Below are 16026 nucleotides of genomic sequence, written 5' to 3' on the forward strand. Positions count from 1 at the left end.
CGCCCCCGGGGATTCCCCCGAAGGGGCACAGGTCTCGGCCCTCGCCGGTGCGTCCACCACCGTACTGACAGAGGTGAAGAGCGCTACCCCGGCCCGTTGATGAGGCCGCCTGGCTTCAGCTACAAGGGCCGTCATGCTCCAAGCTCTCCTCCGGAAGGAGGATTTCAACCACCCAGCTATATGCAGGGAAAAGAGCAAGGTGAGCTGCAAGCAATCCAGGAGACTGCTGCAGCCTGTTGATGATAACATCCTGCTCCGGGTATCGGACAGATCGGCCAGAGGCGAAGCATTACTAGACCTGGTGCTCACCAATGCGGAGGAGAGCGATCGTGGAAGACCATCGAAGGTCGGAGGCACCGATTAGGACCGCCACCACAGAAAGACCGAGCACGTGCAAGGACGCAGAACCCTACGTTAGTGATGTCAGGGAAAGTACTGAGTACGTGCGTGCCGTCTGGGAAAACCTTGACATGCACGACACAAGAGACACGCATCAGCTGAAGCTCTTTTGCGCGCAGTTGGGCGGAGCGATCCCCCATGCGTCAGCGCCATAAGAAAAGAATGCCCGCTTCAGAGTGGGGGAAGAGCTCCTTGAGAGCAGCCCTGCGGAGAAGGACCCGGGGGTCCTGGTGGACGAGAAGCTGGACGTGAGCCAGCAGTGCGCGCCTGCAGCCCGGAAGGCCAACGGTGCTCTGGGCTGCACTAAGAAAGGGGTGGCCAGCAGGGAGAGGGAGGTGATTGTCCCCCTCTACTCGGCTCTTGCGAGGCCCCATCCGCAGTACTGCGCCCAGGCCTGGGGCCCCCAGCACAAGAAGCGATCGTGGAACGGGTCCAGAGCAGGACCACTAGGATGAGCAGAGGGCTGGAGCACCTCTCCTATGAAGAAAGGTTGAGGGAACTGGGCCTGTTGAGCTCGCAGGAGAGAAGGCTCCGGGGGGACCTCACTGTGGCCTTCCAATACTTGAAGGGAGCGTATAAACAGGACGGGGAACGGCTGCTTACGAGGGTGGGTAGCGATAGGACAAGGGGGAATGGTTTTCAACTGAGGCAGGGGAGGTTTAGGTTAGATATGAGGAGGAAGAAGTTTTTCACCCCGAGGGTGGTGACGCACTGGAGCAGGGTGCCCAAGGAGGTTGTGGATGCCCCGTCCCTGGAGGCATTCAGGGGATGCGGCTGGATGTGGCTCTGGGCAGCCTGGGCTGGCGGTTGGCGACCCTGCACATAGCAGGGGGTTGGAACTAGGTGATCGTGGTGGGCCTTTTCAACCCAGGCCATTCTATGATGCCATGAGTCCTAATGCCACGTTGCTCTGAAGGGCTTCCGTTCAGACTGGAGCTCGGCCAGTACCAAGACTGGGTACGCGGACCTCCGGAACTACCACTGTAAGCCACGCTTATTCCTTCAGCGTACCGGGGCGATGGAAGCCAACGCAGCGCTCAGAAGCACAGCGCACAGTGTTTGGAATCCCCGATTTGACATCTTTGAGTGGCCTCCCAAAACTCCTCCTTGCACGCAGCCGCAGCCGCAGCCGCAGCCCTGGCCGGGGAGCCCCGCCCCCGCCCCGCCCCGCCCCGCCACGGGACGGTGCAGGTGCCGGTAGTAAGGCTCCGCGTCCCGCAGGCCCTCCAGCGCGTCGGCCAACGACGGGCAGCGCGGCCCGCGCCGCAGCAGCTCGCTCAGGCCCGGCTCCGCCGCTCGCTCCTCGGCCAGGCGCAGCACAGCGGCCCGGGGGCGGTCGCCGCGCCGTGCGTCATCACACCGCGCCGGGTGCCGATTGGCTGCGCCGCCGCTCGCGGAGCTCTGATTGGACAGCAGGCGCGCGTCGGGCGGCGGTTGAACGCGGCGCGGGCGGTGCTGTGGCGCCGTGCGGGAGCAGGAGCGGGGCTCGGTGCGCTCGCGCCGTTCCTCGGCCCTCATGGCTCCTGCCCGCAGGAAGGCGGCCGCGGGCGCGCGCGGCAGGAAGCTGAGCGCCTTCCTGAAGGACTTCGACCGGGAGGGTAGGCCGCGGGCGGGCGCGCCGAGGCCCGGGCCGCGTCCGACGCCGTGTCCGTCCCCGCAGTGAGGAGCCGGGTCGAGCAGCTGCGGACGAACGGGGAGCGCCTGGTCAAGGAGATGGAGAACCTGTACGACGTGGAGCTCCTCCGGCTGCCCGCGGCGCTCCGCGAGATGAACTGGCTGGAGTTCTTCGGTACCGGCGGGGGGCGCGGGCGCGGGCGCGGGCGCGGGCGGGGCGGGCTTCCCCTGAAGCGGCGCTCGGAGGCCGTCGCTGAGGAGCGGTGGGACGCGGCGCGCGGGGCTCGCGCGAGCAGGACGCGGGTGGGCGCGGGCGGGTGCGCCGCCCCCTCTGCCCGGGGCCGCTCGCTCGCCGCCGGAACGCCTGCTGTGCGCTGCCCGCTGCTGCGGCGGCGTTACGGCGCACCTGCGTGTGTTGCGGGAGCTGTCCCGGCGACGTGCCGGAGTGACGCTTCCAAAGGAAATATCTTCTTTGTAGCTAAAGGGGGAAGCCAGAAAGTCGTGGAGGAGGCGGTGACGGTAGGTATCCAGCACAAATGGGAACCTTTCCCTCTTGCCTTGTGTGTTCGTGTAGGAGACGAGCCGAAGGCTTTGTGCATCCGCAGGAGAGGAGCGCTGCTGCGATAGCGCGGGTTACGCACGCAGCTGCTGCGTTAAGACTTAGCAGGAGGAGATCCTGTGGTGTCCCCCGCAGGGCTTGCGTGCTCGCGCTGCTCCTTGCCTGGCTTGCCAGGCCTGCTTAATTTCACGGGCTCGCTAAGGTTGGAAGAGACCTCCCAGATCCCTTCCAGAATTGCTGGATGATCGGGGTTTCCCCTCTGAGCCCGTGGTGGAATCACCACCAGCCGCTTACTGCAAGTAGCATCAGAAGCACGTCGTGTGGAGGGGACCTTTCCTTTAAACGTCCACTTTGAACTGGTAGTCAGGGTGCTAAAAGGAGCTGCGCTTCAGTGCTGATCGTTTACGAAGCAGCTCCTCAAACTCCCTCATGTGCTCTTAAGCCAGGCCCCAAATAATCGGTGCCTCCGTAGGTAGGCCTGCTGGGGCCGCAAGCTTCCTCTCCTCAATAGCTGCCTGAGCTTTCAGGGTTCTGCGGGAGTTTGGGAGGGGAGTTCCGTGACACCGGGAGCGTCCACTTCTCTAAGTTTTCTCCTGAGTTCCTCCACACCCTCTGCCTCTCAACGTTACGCAGCTTTGGGGAAGATCCCCGACCGATACTGATAGTGAAAAGCACGTTCTGAAGACGTGGCAATGTGAACAACGGGATTCTGTTGGTTTGAACGTTCCAGAAACTTTGAGGGGGAGAAAAGGAGAAGGGTGGGAGGAGGGAACCCGTGAAAACATCTCTCTGCCCATTGACAGATTCCCTGGGAAGAAGGCAGTGGAGGGAATGAAAGCATTAGCACCCTCGGGACTTTGAAGTAACTTCTGAGGCTCAAACTGTGCCGCGTTGTATACGAACACCAGACGGGTGTCCCAGCTGTGCTTTTAGGGCTCTCGTATATTTATTTTTATATATACATCTATACACACAGAGCTCCAAAGAACAGAGTGTCATTCTCAGAAATGTTCCAGTAGGTTCGAAGTAACGTAATCTCTCCCTTGCAGGTGACGCTGACCGAGCCTCAGGAGCCCCGGGCGGCACGTGGCTAGAAGTGAGAGCTCAGTCCATCTGCAGGTGTCGGCAGCGTGCGCTACGGCTTTGTACTGGTTGGGGTGCGAGGCCGAAAAGGCGTGGCGGGCGTGGCTCCAGGCCAGCCAGGAGATGTCACAGCACAGATGACATCACCCGGAGCCCGTGTGCTGTCACAATGCATTGCCATGACGACGCCGGGCCCTCCCCAAGGACAGCTGGCCGCTGGCTCCAGGCGCCTCATTTGTGAGCTGTGCTGCCCGCAGCCGCTCGCCGTGCCCTGTGCCTGAGAGCAGCCCCAGCAGCAGACTAGCTCAGCCTCATCGCGCTCGTCCTCCAAGGCTCAGAGAGGTGAGGGAGAGCTCCTGCACACGTCAGGCTGCAGAGCCCAGCTGCAGGGTGCGGGCTGAGCTCCGGTGTGCGCGAGGGGCATGCAGCACGAGACTGGCAGGACTGGCAGTGAGCGGGAGAAACTGCTGCCGGCCCTTCCGGCTCAGGAGCTGCAAGCCACGTGGCGGACAGCTTGCGGCTGAGCAGAGGAGACGCGGGGGGCGGGAAGCAAAGCTCACCTGCGGCCTCTGTTGGGGCAGCCCGTCAGTAACTCCTCTGTTCTTGCCTTTAGGTTTGGAGGCACATGCCTGCCAGCATGGACGGAGCCTGGGTGGGGACCTGGAGACCTCATCGCCCACGCGGCCTCATCTCGGCCCAGTTCCCCAGCCCCGGGCCCCAGTACTCCATCCCGGGGACAACAGGTACAGCCACCATCCCCAGGGCGTGAGGCGCACCGGGGACATGGCGGGGCAGAGCAGCTCCCGAGCCTTTCCCCGTTCTGTCAGAGCCTCCTGGCTCCCTGGCGCAGCCGCGAGCCAGGCCTGGCCGAGGAAGGCCGGTGCCGCTGGCGCTGCTCCTTGTGGCCCGGGGAAAAAGGGGCCCGCTTCTGGCCAGCGCAGACTCAGCTTTGCAGCTGTAGAGAGGCGTTACGGGGTCTTGCAGAACAATTGACCCTTAGGGGGCTCTCGCTGTGGAGTGCCTGCACGCGTGGTGCGGGTACAGGCAGCGTGCTGGCCAAAACTCCGCTGTCTTTTTGCGGTGACTTTGCAAGGCACTCGCGCAGCCGTTTGCACTCAGGGACTGACTCTTGTGCGCTCCGAGGCCCGGCACAGCTCGCCTCCAGGGCTCTTGGAGGAAGAAGTCACGCGGGAAGGGAATGTCGGGGCCAGGGCCCGGCGCCTAACTGCGCCTGTTCCAACGGAGCTTGAGACGTGCAGCTGCACAGGGGTGTGCTCTCTTCTGCTTTTCCTCCTAGGTTATGTGGGCCACAGCCCCACCAAAGCCCGTGCCCCCGCCTACACGTTTAGAGGGACCAAACCGCCTGCGGCAGGGAGCTGCGGGCCAGGTCCCTGCTACTTTGTGGAGCCCGCCATCACCAGGAACGGGAAGTACGTGGCTCCGGGCGCCCAGCTCCGGGGACGACCCGCGACGAAGACCACCGTCACTCCCGGACCAAGTGAGTACCACTTGTGCAGCACTTCACCCAGACAAGACGAGCGGGCGGCGCGTTTGCCCGGGGCCAGCTCGCGCCCTGATGGAGCTGTAGGTCTTTTTTGAGAGAACGCAAACCGCTCTGAGCAGCGATAAACGCCCTCGGAGAAGGACAGCTGCCCAGGGCCACGGGCCGAGGGCACAAGGACCCCGTGTCCAAAAAGAACAAGCGGCAGGGGGCTGACGGGAGGGACAGCAAGGCAGGGCATAGCGGCGGGGCACAGAAGAGCGTCCCCGCGTGCTGCCTGTGTCCCCCAGCGGCAATTCTGCAGCTCTTGAGAAGACCCTTTCCTCGGGACAGTGCCTGTGCGGTTGCAGAAGAAGAAGACCGGCGCTTCACGGCTTTCTTCCTCTTCTCTTCCGCCCCAGGTGACTACCGCACCGAGGCAGCCAACAGGCACGTCTTCAAGTGCCCACCGGTTGCAGTCCATGGCCTTCCGGCGGGAGCCCCTCCGGACAGACCACCCTCCAGGTACGCTGACCCTGGCAAAGGCAGACCCTTCAGCCTGAGCATCCCGCAGGGACGGGCTGCTGCTCAGCACCAGCAGCGGGCCTACTGCACAGCCTGCGCGGCAGGACGCGGCGCTGGGGCCGCAAGCTTTCTTGCACGACCAACACCTCTGGGCCCGCAGCGGCTGCGGCTGCTCAGGCTCGGAGCTGCTGGCGCTGGCCCAGTGCCAGAGTAGAGGGAGGAACTGGCAGAGGGGCGAGACCTCCCTCCTGCTCCCACCAGCAGGCTGGGCAGGCTGCCCCTCTCTGCTGCTTCCGTCTCCTCCAGCCCCTCGCGCACACGCTCTCTGCTGCTCCTCCTGCAGGTCCTGGCACCTACACGCTGCCCAGGCTGATGGGGCCCAACACAGTCTACACATCGGCCAGCCCCTGCTACTCTGTGAGGGGAAGGAGCCAGCGAGGTCGGTTTGACGAAGACCTTGCCAAGGTGAGCTCTGCCGCTCCTCTTTTCCGCGTTAGCATCCGAACCTGGGCTGCTCCCCCTGTGCCACAGGGGCTTCCAAGCCTGCTGCAACTTTGCTTAACGCAGACTGCCGGGGAAAGAGAGAGCCTTGAATGTGACCCCAGCCCTGTATGGTCGTGACTCTCTTGCAGACTCCGGGTCCTGCGGCGCTCCCCAAAGTGCCTGTGGATGCCTACAAGACCAGGGCGCCCGCGTACACGATGGCAGCCCGACCAAAAGCTGGAGAGGGCAAAGCAGCGAAGCCCGGGCCGGCAGACTACAGCGTAGGCCGGGTAAGGCAGCTGCTCAGCTCTTCCCCTCTGTTTCACAAGCGCGGCCTTCACGCCTCTCCCCCTTCCCCTGAGGCTTCCTCCAGCCCAAGAGCTCCTGGCCGCAGGGACCAAGTGCAGGGACAGCAGGCCTGCCCCCTGCCCTCGTGCCACCTGCGAGCAGAGGGAGGGAGGGAGGGACAGCACAGCACGCAGCTTTTCCTCCCTCTGCTCCTTTTCCCTTCAATGGGACGCGCTGGTCCTTCCCAAGCTCTTCTGGGGGACGCAGCTCAGAAGGGCTCCAAGCAGCATGCCCCCAGCATAGGAGAGAGAGTTAGCTGCGAGCTCCCAGCTGCACACCCGGCCCTCTCCGAGACAGGAGGTGCCCGTAAGCCCACCTCCCCGAGCCAGCTCTGCTCCAGCAGGGAGCTGCACCGGCTTTGCGCTGGCGTTCAGCCCTGCCCGGAGAGGCACCAGGGACTGTCTGGGATCGGAAGGGGTGCGGGACAGCAGGGAGCGAGGGCAGCAGAGGAGAGAAGGGCCCTCGCTGACCTGCCTTTCCTTTTCGCCCTTCCAGGTGACGCTGATCAAGCCCCAGGCGCCTGCATCCACGTTTGGAATCCGGCATTCCCTCTACACAACCCCTCTCATCGTGGAGTGAAACAGCAAAGCCTGGAAGGCCTGGTTTCCTTTCCTGGAACGGAAGGGGAGGGGAAGAGAGAGCGACCATCTGCCGGTTTCCCTTTGATTCCATTTCCCTGCCTCGTGCCTCGGGTTGGGCTTTTGCCCATTTTACTGTTGGATGCCAGCGATAGGAGTAAGTCGTTAATAAAATGTACCTTTATGTATACTTGCTTGTCACTCCTTTGTCCTCACCGCTGCCCACGGGAGAATGCGCCACCGCTTCCTGAAGCCTTTCTTTCTAACAACATTTCTAACGTTGGAAACGGCTGATGCTTGCTTTATCAGTCATTTGCATTCCTGATGTCTGCCCCGCGTGCTGAAGCGAAGAAGAAACGAAGCAAATAGCAAAGGGAGGCCGGCCGCGGGCAGTGCCGCCCTTCCAGCGCCATCAGGTAGATTTTCGCTTTCTTGCCATATCTGCCCGAGTGGATGCACCAGACGCCCCCGGGGATTCCCCCGAAGGGGCACAGGTCTCGGCCCTCGCCGGTGCGTCCACCGCCGTACTGACAGAGGTGAAGAGCGCTACCCCGGCCCGCTGATGAGGCCGCCTGGCTTCAGCTACAAGGGCCGTCATGCTCCAAGCTCTCCTCCGGAAGGAGGATTTCAACCACCCAGCTATATGCAGGGAAAAGAGCAAGGTGAGCTGCAAGCAATCCAGGAGACTGCTGCAGCCTGTTGATGATAACATCCTGCTCCGGGTATCGGACAGATCGGCCAGAGGCGAAGCATTACTAGACCTGGTGCTCACCAATGCGGAGGAGAGCGATCGTGGAAGACCATCGAAGGTCGGAGGCACCGATTAGGACCGCCACCACAGAAAGACCGAGCACGTGCAAGGACGCAGAACCCTACGTTAGTGATGTCAGGGAAAGTACTGAGTACGTGCGTGCCGTCTGGGAAAACCTTGACATGCACGACACAAGAGACACGCATCAGCTGAAGCTCTTTGCGCGCAGTTGGGCGGAGCGATCCCCCATGCGTCAGCGCCATAAGAAAAGAATGCCCGCTTCAGAGTGGGGGAAGAGCTCCTTGAGAGCAGCCCTGCGGAGAAGGACCCGGGGGTCCTGGTGGACGAGAAGCTGGACGTGAGCCAGCAGTGCGCGCCTGCAGCCCGGAAGGCCAACGGTGCTCTGGGCTGCACTAAGAAAGGGGTGGCCAGCAGGGAGAGGGAGGTGATTGTCCCCCTCTACTCGGCTCTTGCGAGGCCCCATCCGCAGTACTGCGCCCAGGCCTGGGGCCCCCAGCACAAGAAGCGATCGTGGAACGGGTCCAGAGCAGGACCACTAGGATGAGCAGAGGGCTGGAGCACCTCTCCTATGAAGAAAGGTTGAGGGAACTGGGCCTGTTGAGCTCGCAGGAGAGAAGGCTCCGGGGGGACCTCACTGTGGCCTTCCAGTACCTGAAGGGAGCGTATAAACAGGACGGGGAACGGCTGCTTACGAGGGTGGGTAGCGATAGGACAAGGGGGAATGGTTTTCAACTGAGGCAGGGGAGGTTTGGGTTAGATATTAGGAGGAAGAAGTTTTTCACCCCGAGGGTGGTGACGCACTGGAGCAGGGTGCCCAAGGAGGTTGTGGATTGCCCCGTCCCTGGAGGCATTCAGGGGATGCGGCTGGATGTGGCTCTGGGCAGCCTGGGCTGGCGGTTGGCGACCCTGCACATAGCAGGGGGTTGGAACTAGGTGATCGTGGTGGGCCTTTTCAACCCAGGCCATTCTATGATGCCATGAGTCCTAATGCCACGTTGCTCTGAAGGGCTTCCGTTCAGACTGGAGCTCGGCCAGTACCAAGACTGGGTACGCGGACCTCCGGAACTACCACTGTAAGCCACGCTTATTCCTTCAGCGTACCGGGGCGATGGAAGCCAACGCAGCGCTCAGAAGCACAGCGCACAGTGTTTGGAATCCCCGATTTGACATCTTTGAGTGGCCTCCCAAAACTCCTCCTTGCACGCAGCCGCAGCCGCAGCCCTGGCCGGGGAGCCCCGCCCCGCCCCGCCCCGCCCCGGGACGGTGCAGGTGCCGGTAGTAAGGCTCCGCGTCCCGCAGGCCCTCCAGCGCGTCGGCCAACGACGGGCAGCGCGGCCCGCGCCGCAGCAGCTCGCTCAGGCCCGGCTCCACCGCTCGCTCCTCGGCCAGGCGCAGCACAGCGGCCCGGGGGCGGTCGCCGCGCCGTGCGTCATCACACCGCGCCGGGTGCCGATTGGCTGCGCCGCCGCTCGCGGAGCTCTGATTGGACAGCAGGCGCGCGTCGGGCGGCGGTTGAACGCGGCGCGGGCGGTGCTGTGGCGCCGTGCGGGAGCAGGAGCGGGGCTCGGTGCGCTCGCGCCGTTCCTCGGCCCTCATGGCTCCTGCCCGCAGGAAGGCGGCCGCGGGCGCGCGCGGCAGGAAGCTGAGCGCCTTCCTGAAGGACTTCGACCGGGAGGGTAGGCCGCGGGCGGGCGCGCCGAGGCCCGGGCCGCGTCCGACGCCGTGTCCGTCCCCGCAGTGAGGAGCCGGGTCGAGCAGCTGCGGACGAACGGGGAGCGCCTGGTCAAGGAGATGGAGAACCTGTACGACGTGGAGCTCCTCCGGCTGCCCGCGGCGCTCCGCGAGATGAACTGGCTGGAGTTCTTCGGTACCGGCGAGGGGGCGCGGGCGCGGGCGCGGCGGGGCGGGCTTCCCCTGAAGCGGCGCTCGGAGGCCGTCGCTGAGGAGCGGTGGGACGCGGCGCGCGGGGCTCGCGCGAGCAGGACGCGGGTGGGCGCGGGCGGGTGCGCCGCCCCCTCTGCCCGGGGCCGGCTCGCTCGCCGCCGGAACGCCTGCTGTGCGCTGCCCGCTGCTGCGGCGGCGTTACGGCGCACCTGCGTGTGTTGCGGGAGCTGTCCCTGGCGACGTGCCGGAGTGACGCTTCCAAAGGAAATATCTTCTTTGTAGCTAAAGGGGGAAGCCAGAAAGTCGTGGAGGAGGCGGTGACGGTAGGTATCCAGCACAAATGGGAACCTTTCCCTCTTGCCTTGTGTGTTCGTGTAGGAGACGAGCCGAAGGCTTTGTGTATCCGCAGGAGAGGAGCGCTGCTGCGATAGCGCGGGTTACGCACGCAGCTGCTGCGTTAAGACTTAGCAGGAGGAGATCCTGTGGTGTCCCCCGCAGGGCTTGCGTGCTCGCGCTGCTCCTTGCCTGGCTTGCCAGGCCTGCTTAATTTCACGGACAATGTGAACAACGGGATTCTGTTGGTTTGAACGTTCCAGAAACTTTGAGGGGGAGAAAAGGAGAAGGGTGGGAGGAGGGAACCCGTGAAAACATCTCTCTGCCCATATGACAGATTCCCTGGGAAGAAGGCAGTGGAGGGAATGAAAGCATTAGCACCCTCGGGACTTTGAAGTAACTTCTGAGGCTCAAACTGTGCCGCGTTGTATACGAACAGCCAGACGGGTGTCCCAGCTGTGCTTTTAGGGCTCTCGTATATTTATTTTTATATGTATATATACACACAGAGCTTCAAAGAACAGAGTGTCATTCTCAGAAATGTTCCAGTAGGTTCGAAGTAACGTAATCTCTCCCTTGCAGGTGACGCTGACCGAGCCTCAGGAGCCCCGGGCGGCACGTGGCTAGAAGTGAGAGCTCAGTCCATCTGCAGGTGTCGCAGCGTGCGCTACGGCTTTGTACTGGTTGGGGTGCGAGGCCGAAAAGGCGTGGCGGGCGTGCTCCAGGCCAGCCAGGAGATGTCACAGCACAGATGACATCACCCGGAGCCCGTGTGCTGTCACAATGCATTGCCATGACGACGCCGGGCCCTCCCCAAGGACAGCTGGCCGCTGGCTCCAGGCGCCTCATTTGTGAGCTGTGCTGCCCGCAGCCGCTCGCCGTGCCCTGTGCCTGAGAGCAGCCCCAGCAGCAGACTAGCTCAGCCTCATCGCGCTCGTCCTCCAAGGGCTCAGAGAGGTGAGGGAGAGCTCCTGCACACGTCAGGCTGCAGAGCCCAGCTGCAGGGTGCGGGCTGAGCTCCGGTGTGCGCGAGGGGCATGCAGCACGAGACTGGCAGGACTGGCAGTGAGCGGGAGAAACTGCTGCCGGCCCTTCCGGCTCAGGAGCTGCAAGCCACGTGGCGGACAGCTTGCGGCTGAGCAGAGGAGACGCGGGGGGCGGGAAGCAAAGCTCACCTGCGGCCTCTGTTGGGGCAGCCCGTCAGTAACTCCTCTGTTCTTGCCTTTAGGTTTGGAGGCACATGCCTGCCAGCATGGACGGAGCCTGGGTGGGGACCTGGAGACCTCATCGCCCACGCGGCCTCATCTCGGCCCAGTTCCCCAGCCCCGGGCCCCAGTACTCCATCCCGGGGACAACAGGTACAGCCACCATCCCCAGGGCGTGAGCGCACCGGGGACATGGCGGGGCAGAGCAGCTCCCCGAGCCTTTCCCCGTTCTGTCAGAGCCTCCTGGCTCCCTGGCGCAGCCGCGAGCCAGGCCTGGCCGAGGAAGGCCGGTGCCGCTGGCGCTGCTCCTTGTTGGCCCGGGGAAAAAGGGGCCCGCTTCTGGCCAGCGCAGACTCAGCTTTGCAGCTGTAGAGAGGCGTTACGGGGTCTTGCAGAACAATTGACCCTTAGGGGGCTCTCGCTGTGGAGGTGCCTGCACGCGTGGTGCGGGTACAGGCAGCGTGCTGGCCAAAACTCCGCTGTCTTTTTTGCGGTGACTTTGCAAGGCACTCGCGCAGCCGTTTGCACTCAGGGACTGACTCTTGTGCGCTCCGAGGCCCGGCACAGCTCGCCTCCAGGGCTCTTGGAGGAAGAAGTCACGCGGGAAGGGAATGTCGGGGCCAGGGCCCGGCGCCTAACTGCGCCTGTTCCAACGGAGCTTGAGACGTGCAGCTGCACAGGGGTGTGCTCTCTTCTTGCTTTTCCTCCTAGGTTATGTGGGCCACAGCCCCACCAAAGCCCGTGCCCCCGCCTACACGTTTAGAGGGACCAAACCGCCTGCGGCAGGGAGCTGCGGGCCAGGTCCCTGCTACTTTGTGGAGCCCGCCATCACCAGGAACGGGAAGTACGTAGGCTCCGGGCGCCCAGCTTCCGGGGACGACCCGCGACGAAGACCACCGTCACTCCCGGACCAAGTGAGTACCACTTGTGCAGCACTTCACCCAGACAAGACGAGCGGGCGGCGCGTTTGCCCGGGGCCAGCTCGCGCCCTGATGGAGCTGTAGGTCTTTTTGAGAGAACGCAAACCGCTCTGAGCAGCGATAAACGCCCTCGGAGAAGGAACAGCTGCCCAGGGCCACGGGCCGAGGGCACAAGGACCCCGTGTCCAAAAAGAACAAGCGGCAGGGGGCTGACGGGAGGGACAGCAAGGCAGGGCATAGCGGCGGGGCACAGAAGAGCGTCCCCGCGTGCTGCCTGTGTCCCCCAGCGGCAATTCTGCAGCTCTTGAGAAGACCCTTTCCTCGGGACAGTGCCTGTGCGGTTGCAGAAGAAGAAGACCGGCGCTTCACGGCTTTCTTCCTCTTCTCTTCCGCCCCAGGTGACTACCGCACCGAGGCAGCCAACAGGCACGTCTTCAAGTGCCCACCGGTGCAGTCCATGGCCTTCCGGCGGGAGCCCCTCCGGACAGACCACCCTCCAGGTACGCTGACCCTGGCAAAGGCAGACCCTTCAGCCTGAGCATCCCGCAGGGACGGGCTGCTGCTCAGCACCAGCAGCGGGCCTACTGCACAGCCTGCGCGGCAGGACGCGGCGCTGGGGCCGCAAGCTTTCTTGCACGACCAACACCTCTGGGCCCGCAGCGGCTGCGGCTGCTCAGGCTCGGAGCTGCTGGCGCTGGCCCAGTGCCAGAGTAGAGGGAGGAACTGGCAGAGGGGCGAGACCTCCCTCCTGCTCCCACCAGCAGGCTGGGCAGGCTGCCCCTCTCTGCTGCTTCCGTCTCCTCCAGCCCCTCGCGCACACGCTCTCTGCTGCTCCTCCTGCAGGTCCTGGCACCTACACGCTGCCCAGGCTGATGGGGCCCAACACAGTCTACACATCGGCCAGCCCCTGCTACTCTGTGAGGGGAAGGAGCCAGCGAGGTCGGTTTGACGAAGACCTTGCCAAGGTGAGCTCTGCCGCTCCTCTTTTCCGCGTTAGCATCCGAACCTGGGCTGCTCCCCCTGTGCCACAGGGGCTTCCAAGCCTGCTGCAACTTTGCTTAACGCAGACTGCCGGGGAAAGAGAGAGCCTTGAATGTGACCCCAGCCCTGTATGGTCGTGACTCTCTTGCAGACTCCGGGTCCTGCGGCGCTCCCCAAAGTGCCTGTGGATGCCTACAAGACCAGGGCGCCCGCGTACACGATGGCAGCCCGACCAAAAGCTGGAGAGGGCAAAGCAGCGAAGCCCGGGCCGGCAGACTACAGCGTAGGCCGGGTAAGGCAGCTGCTCAGCTCTTCCCCTCTGTTTCACAAGCGCGGCCTTCACGCCTCTCCCCCTTCCCCTGAGGCTTCCTCCAGCCCAAGAGCTCCTGGCCGCAGGGACCAAGTGCAGGACAGCAGGCCTGCCCCCTGCCCTCGTGCCACCTGCGAGCAGAGGGAGGGAGGGAGGGACAGCACAGCACGCAGCTTTTCCTCCCTCTGCTCCTTTTCCCTTCAATGGGACGCGCTGGTCCTTCCCAAGCTCTTCTGGGGGACGCAGCTCAGAAGGGCTCCAAGCAGCATGCCCCCAGCATAGGAGAGAGAGTTAGCTGCGAGCTCCCAGCTGCACACCCGGCCCTCTCCGAGACAGGAGGTGCCCGTAAGCCCACCTCCCCGAGCCAGCTCTGCTCCAGCAGGGAGCTGCACCGGCTTTGCGCTGGCGTTCAGCCCTGCCCGGAGAGGCACCAGGGACTGTCTGGGATCGGAAGGGGTGCGGGACAGCAGGGAGCGAGGGCAGCAGAGGAGAGAAGGGCCCTCGCTGACCTGCCTTTCCTTTTCGCCCTTCCAGGTGACGCTGATCAAGCCCCAGGCGCCTGCATCCACGTTTGGAATCCGGCATTCCCTCTACACAACCCCTCTCATCGTGGAGTGAAACAGCAAAGCCTGGAAGGCCTGGTTTCCTTTCCTGGAACGGAAGGGGAGGGGAAGAGAGAGCGACCATCTGCCGGTTTCCCTTTGATTCCATTTCCCTGCCTCGTGCCTCGGGTTGGGCTTTTGCCCATTTTACTGTTGGATGCCAGCGATAGGAGTAAGTCGTTAATAAAATGTACCTTTATGTATACTTGCTTGTCACTCCTTTGTCCTCACCGCTGCCCACGGGAGAATGCGCCACCGCTTCCTGAAGCCTTTCTTTCTAACAACATTTCTAACGTTGGAAACGGCTGATGCTTGCTTTATCAGTCATTTGCATTCCTGATGTCTGCCCCGCGTGCTGAAGCGAAGAAGAAACGAAGCAAATAGCAAAGGGAGGCCGGCCGCGGGCAGTGCCGCCCTTCCAGCGCCATCAGGTAGATTTTCGCTTTCTTGCCATATCTGCCCGAGTGGATGCACCAGACGCCCCCGGGGATTCCCCCGAAGGGCACAGGTCTCGGCCCTCGCCGGTGCGTCCACCGCCGTACTGACAGAGGTGAAGAGCGCTACCCCGGCCCGTTGATGAGGCCGCCTGGCTTCAGCTACAAGGCCGTCATGCTCCAAGCTCTCCTCCGGAAGGAGGATTTCAACACCCAGCTATATGCAGGGAAAAGAGCAAGGTGAGCTGCAAGCAATCCAGGAGCTGCTGCAGCCTGTTGATGATAACATCCTGCTCCGGGTATCGACAGATCGGCCAGAGGCGAAGCATTACTAGACCTGGTGCTCACCAATGCGGAGGAGAGCGATCGTGGAAGACCATCGAAGGTCGGAGGCACCGATTAGGACCGCCACCACAGAAAGACCGAGCACGTGCAAGGACGCAGAACCCTACGTTAGTGATGTCAGGGAAAGTACTGAGTACGTGCGTGCCGTCTGGGAAAACCTTGACATGCACGACACAAGAGACACGCATCAGCTGAAGCTCTTTTGCGCGCAGTTGGGCGGAGCGATCCCCCATGCGTCAGCGCCATAAGAAAAGAATGCCCGCTTCAGAGTGGGGGAAGAGCTCCTTGAGAGCAGCCCTGCGGAGAAGGACCCGGGGGTCCTGGTGGACGAGAAGCTGGACGTGAGCCAGCAGTGCGCGCCTGCAGCCCGGAAGGCCAACGGTGCTCTGGGCTGCACTAAGAAAGGGGTGGCCAGCAGGGAGAGGGAGGTGATTGTCCCCTCTACTCGGCTCTTGCGAGGCCCCATCCGCAGTACTGCGCCCCAGGCCTGGGGCCCCAGCACAAGAAGCGATCGTGGAACGGTCCAGAGCAGGACCACTAGGATGAGCAGAGGGCTGGAGCACCTCTCCTATGAAGAAAGTTTGAGGGAATGGGCCTGTTGAGCTCGCAGGAGAGAAGGCTCCGGGGGACCTCACTGTGGCCTTCCAGTACCTGAAGGGAGCGTATAAACAGGACGGGGAACGGCTGCTTACGAGGGTGGGTAGCGATAGGACAAGGGGGAATGGGTTTCAACTGAGGCAGGGGAGGTTTGGGTTAGATATTAGGAGGAAGAAGTTTTTCACCCCGAGGGTGGTGACGCACTGGAGCAGGGTGCCCAAGGAGGTTGTGGATGCCCCGTCCCTGGAGGCATTCAGGGGATGCGGCTGGATGTGGCTCTGGCAGCCTGGGCTGGCGGTTGGCGACCCTGCACATAGCAGGGGGTTGGAACTATGTGATCGTGGTGGGGGCCTTTTCAACCCAGGCCATTCTATGATGCCATGAGTCCTAATGCAACGTTTGCTCTGAAGGGCTTCCGTTTCAGACTGGAGCTCGGCCAGTACCAAGACTGGTACGCGGACCTCCGGAACTACCACTGTAAGCCACGCTTATTCCTTCAGCGTACCGGGGCGATTGAAGCCAACGCAGCGCTCAGAAGCACAGCGCACGTGTTTGGGATCCCCGATTTGACATC

General features: G+C 63.1%; 2 protein-coding genes across 2 annotated transcripts; both read left to right on the top strand.

The window, feature by feature from the left end:
• Positions 1 to 1846: 1846 nt before the first annotated feature.
• On the top strand, positions 1847 to 7259 carry LOC107049986 (outer dense fiber protein 3-like). The gene is made up of 9 exons (XM_046902442.1): positions 1847 to 1997; positions 2060 to 2188; positions 3622 to 3691; positions 4269 to 4398; positions 4953 to 5153; positions 5558 to 5660; positions 6004 to 6125; positions 6293 to 6433; positions 6987 to 7259. The coding sequence occupies exons 1-9, from the start codon at positions 1916 to 1918 to the stop codon at positions 7068 to 7070; spliced, it is 1062 nt and encodes a 353-aa protein (XP_046758398.1). The 5' UTR covers positions 1847 to 1915; the 3' UTR covers positions 7071 to 7259.
• A 2107-nt stretch (positions 7260 to 9366) lies between these two features.
• Positions 9367 to 12683, top strand: LOC121107212 (borealin-like). Its single transcript, XM_046902464.1, has 6 exons — positions 9367 to 9517; positions 9580 to 9708; positions 10641 to 10710; positions 11287 to 11416; positions 11975 to 12177; positions 12582 to 12683. Exons 1-5 carry the CDS (start codon positions 9436 to 9438, stop codon positions 12113 to 12115), a joined length of 552 nt encoding a protein of 183 aa, XP_046758420.1. The 5' UTR covers positions 9367 to 9435; the 3' UTR covers positions 12116 to 12177; positions 12582 to 12683.
• The last annotated feature ends 3343 nt before the right edge of the window (positions 12684 to 16026 follow it).

This window comes from Gallus gallus, chromosome 19 (assembly GCF_016699485.2).
Source record: "Gallus gallus isolate bGalGal1 chromosome 19, bGalGal1.mat.broiler.GRCg7b, whole genome shotgun sequence".
NCBI lineage: Eukaryota > Metazoa > Chordata > Aves > Galliformes > Phasianidae > Gallus > Gallus gallus.

What these genes read in the sequence shown, in the direction of transcription:
- LOC107049986 (XM_046902442.1), top strand. Translation starts at nt 1,916, where the DNA reads ATGGCTCCTGCCCGCAGGAAGGCGGCCGCGGGCGCGCGCGGCAGGAAG. An exon ending in AGAGCTCAGTCCATCTGCAG is followed by an intron (nt 3,692 to 4,268) that starts GTGTCGGCAGCG and finishes TCTTGCCTTTAG; the next exon opens with GTTTGGAGGCACATGCCTGC. An exon ending in CCGGACAGACCACCCTCCAG is followed by an intron (nt 5,661 to 6,003) that starts GTACGCTGACCC and finishes CTCCTCCTGCAG; the next exon opens with GTCCTGGCACCTACACGCTG.
- LOC121107212 (XM_046902464.1), top strand. Translation starts at nt 9,436, where the DNA reads ATGGCTCCTGCCCGCAGGAAGGCGGCCGCGGGCGCGCGCGGCAGGAAG. An exon ending in GAACTGGCTGGAGTTCTTCG is followed by an intron (nt 9,709 to 10,640) that starts GTACCGGCGAGG and finishes TCTCCCTTGCAG; the next exon opens with GTGACGCTGACCGAGCCTCA. An exon ending in AGAGCTCAGTCCATCTGCAG is followed by an intron (nt 10,711 to 11,286) that starts GTGTCGCAGCGT and finishes TCTTGCCTTTAG; the next exon opens with GTTTGGAGGCACATGCCTGC.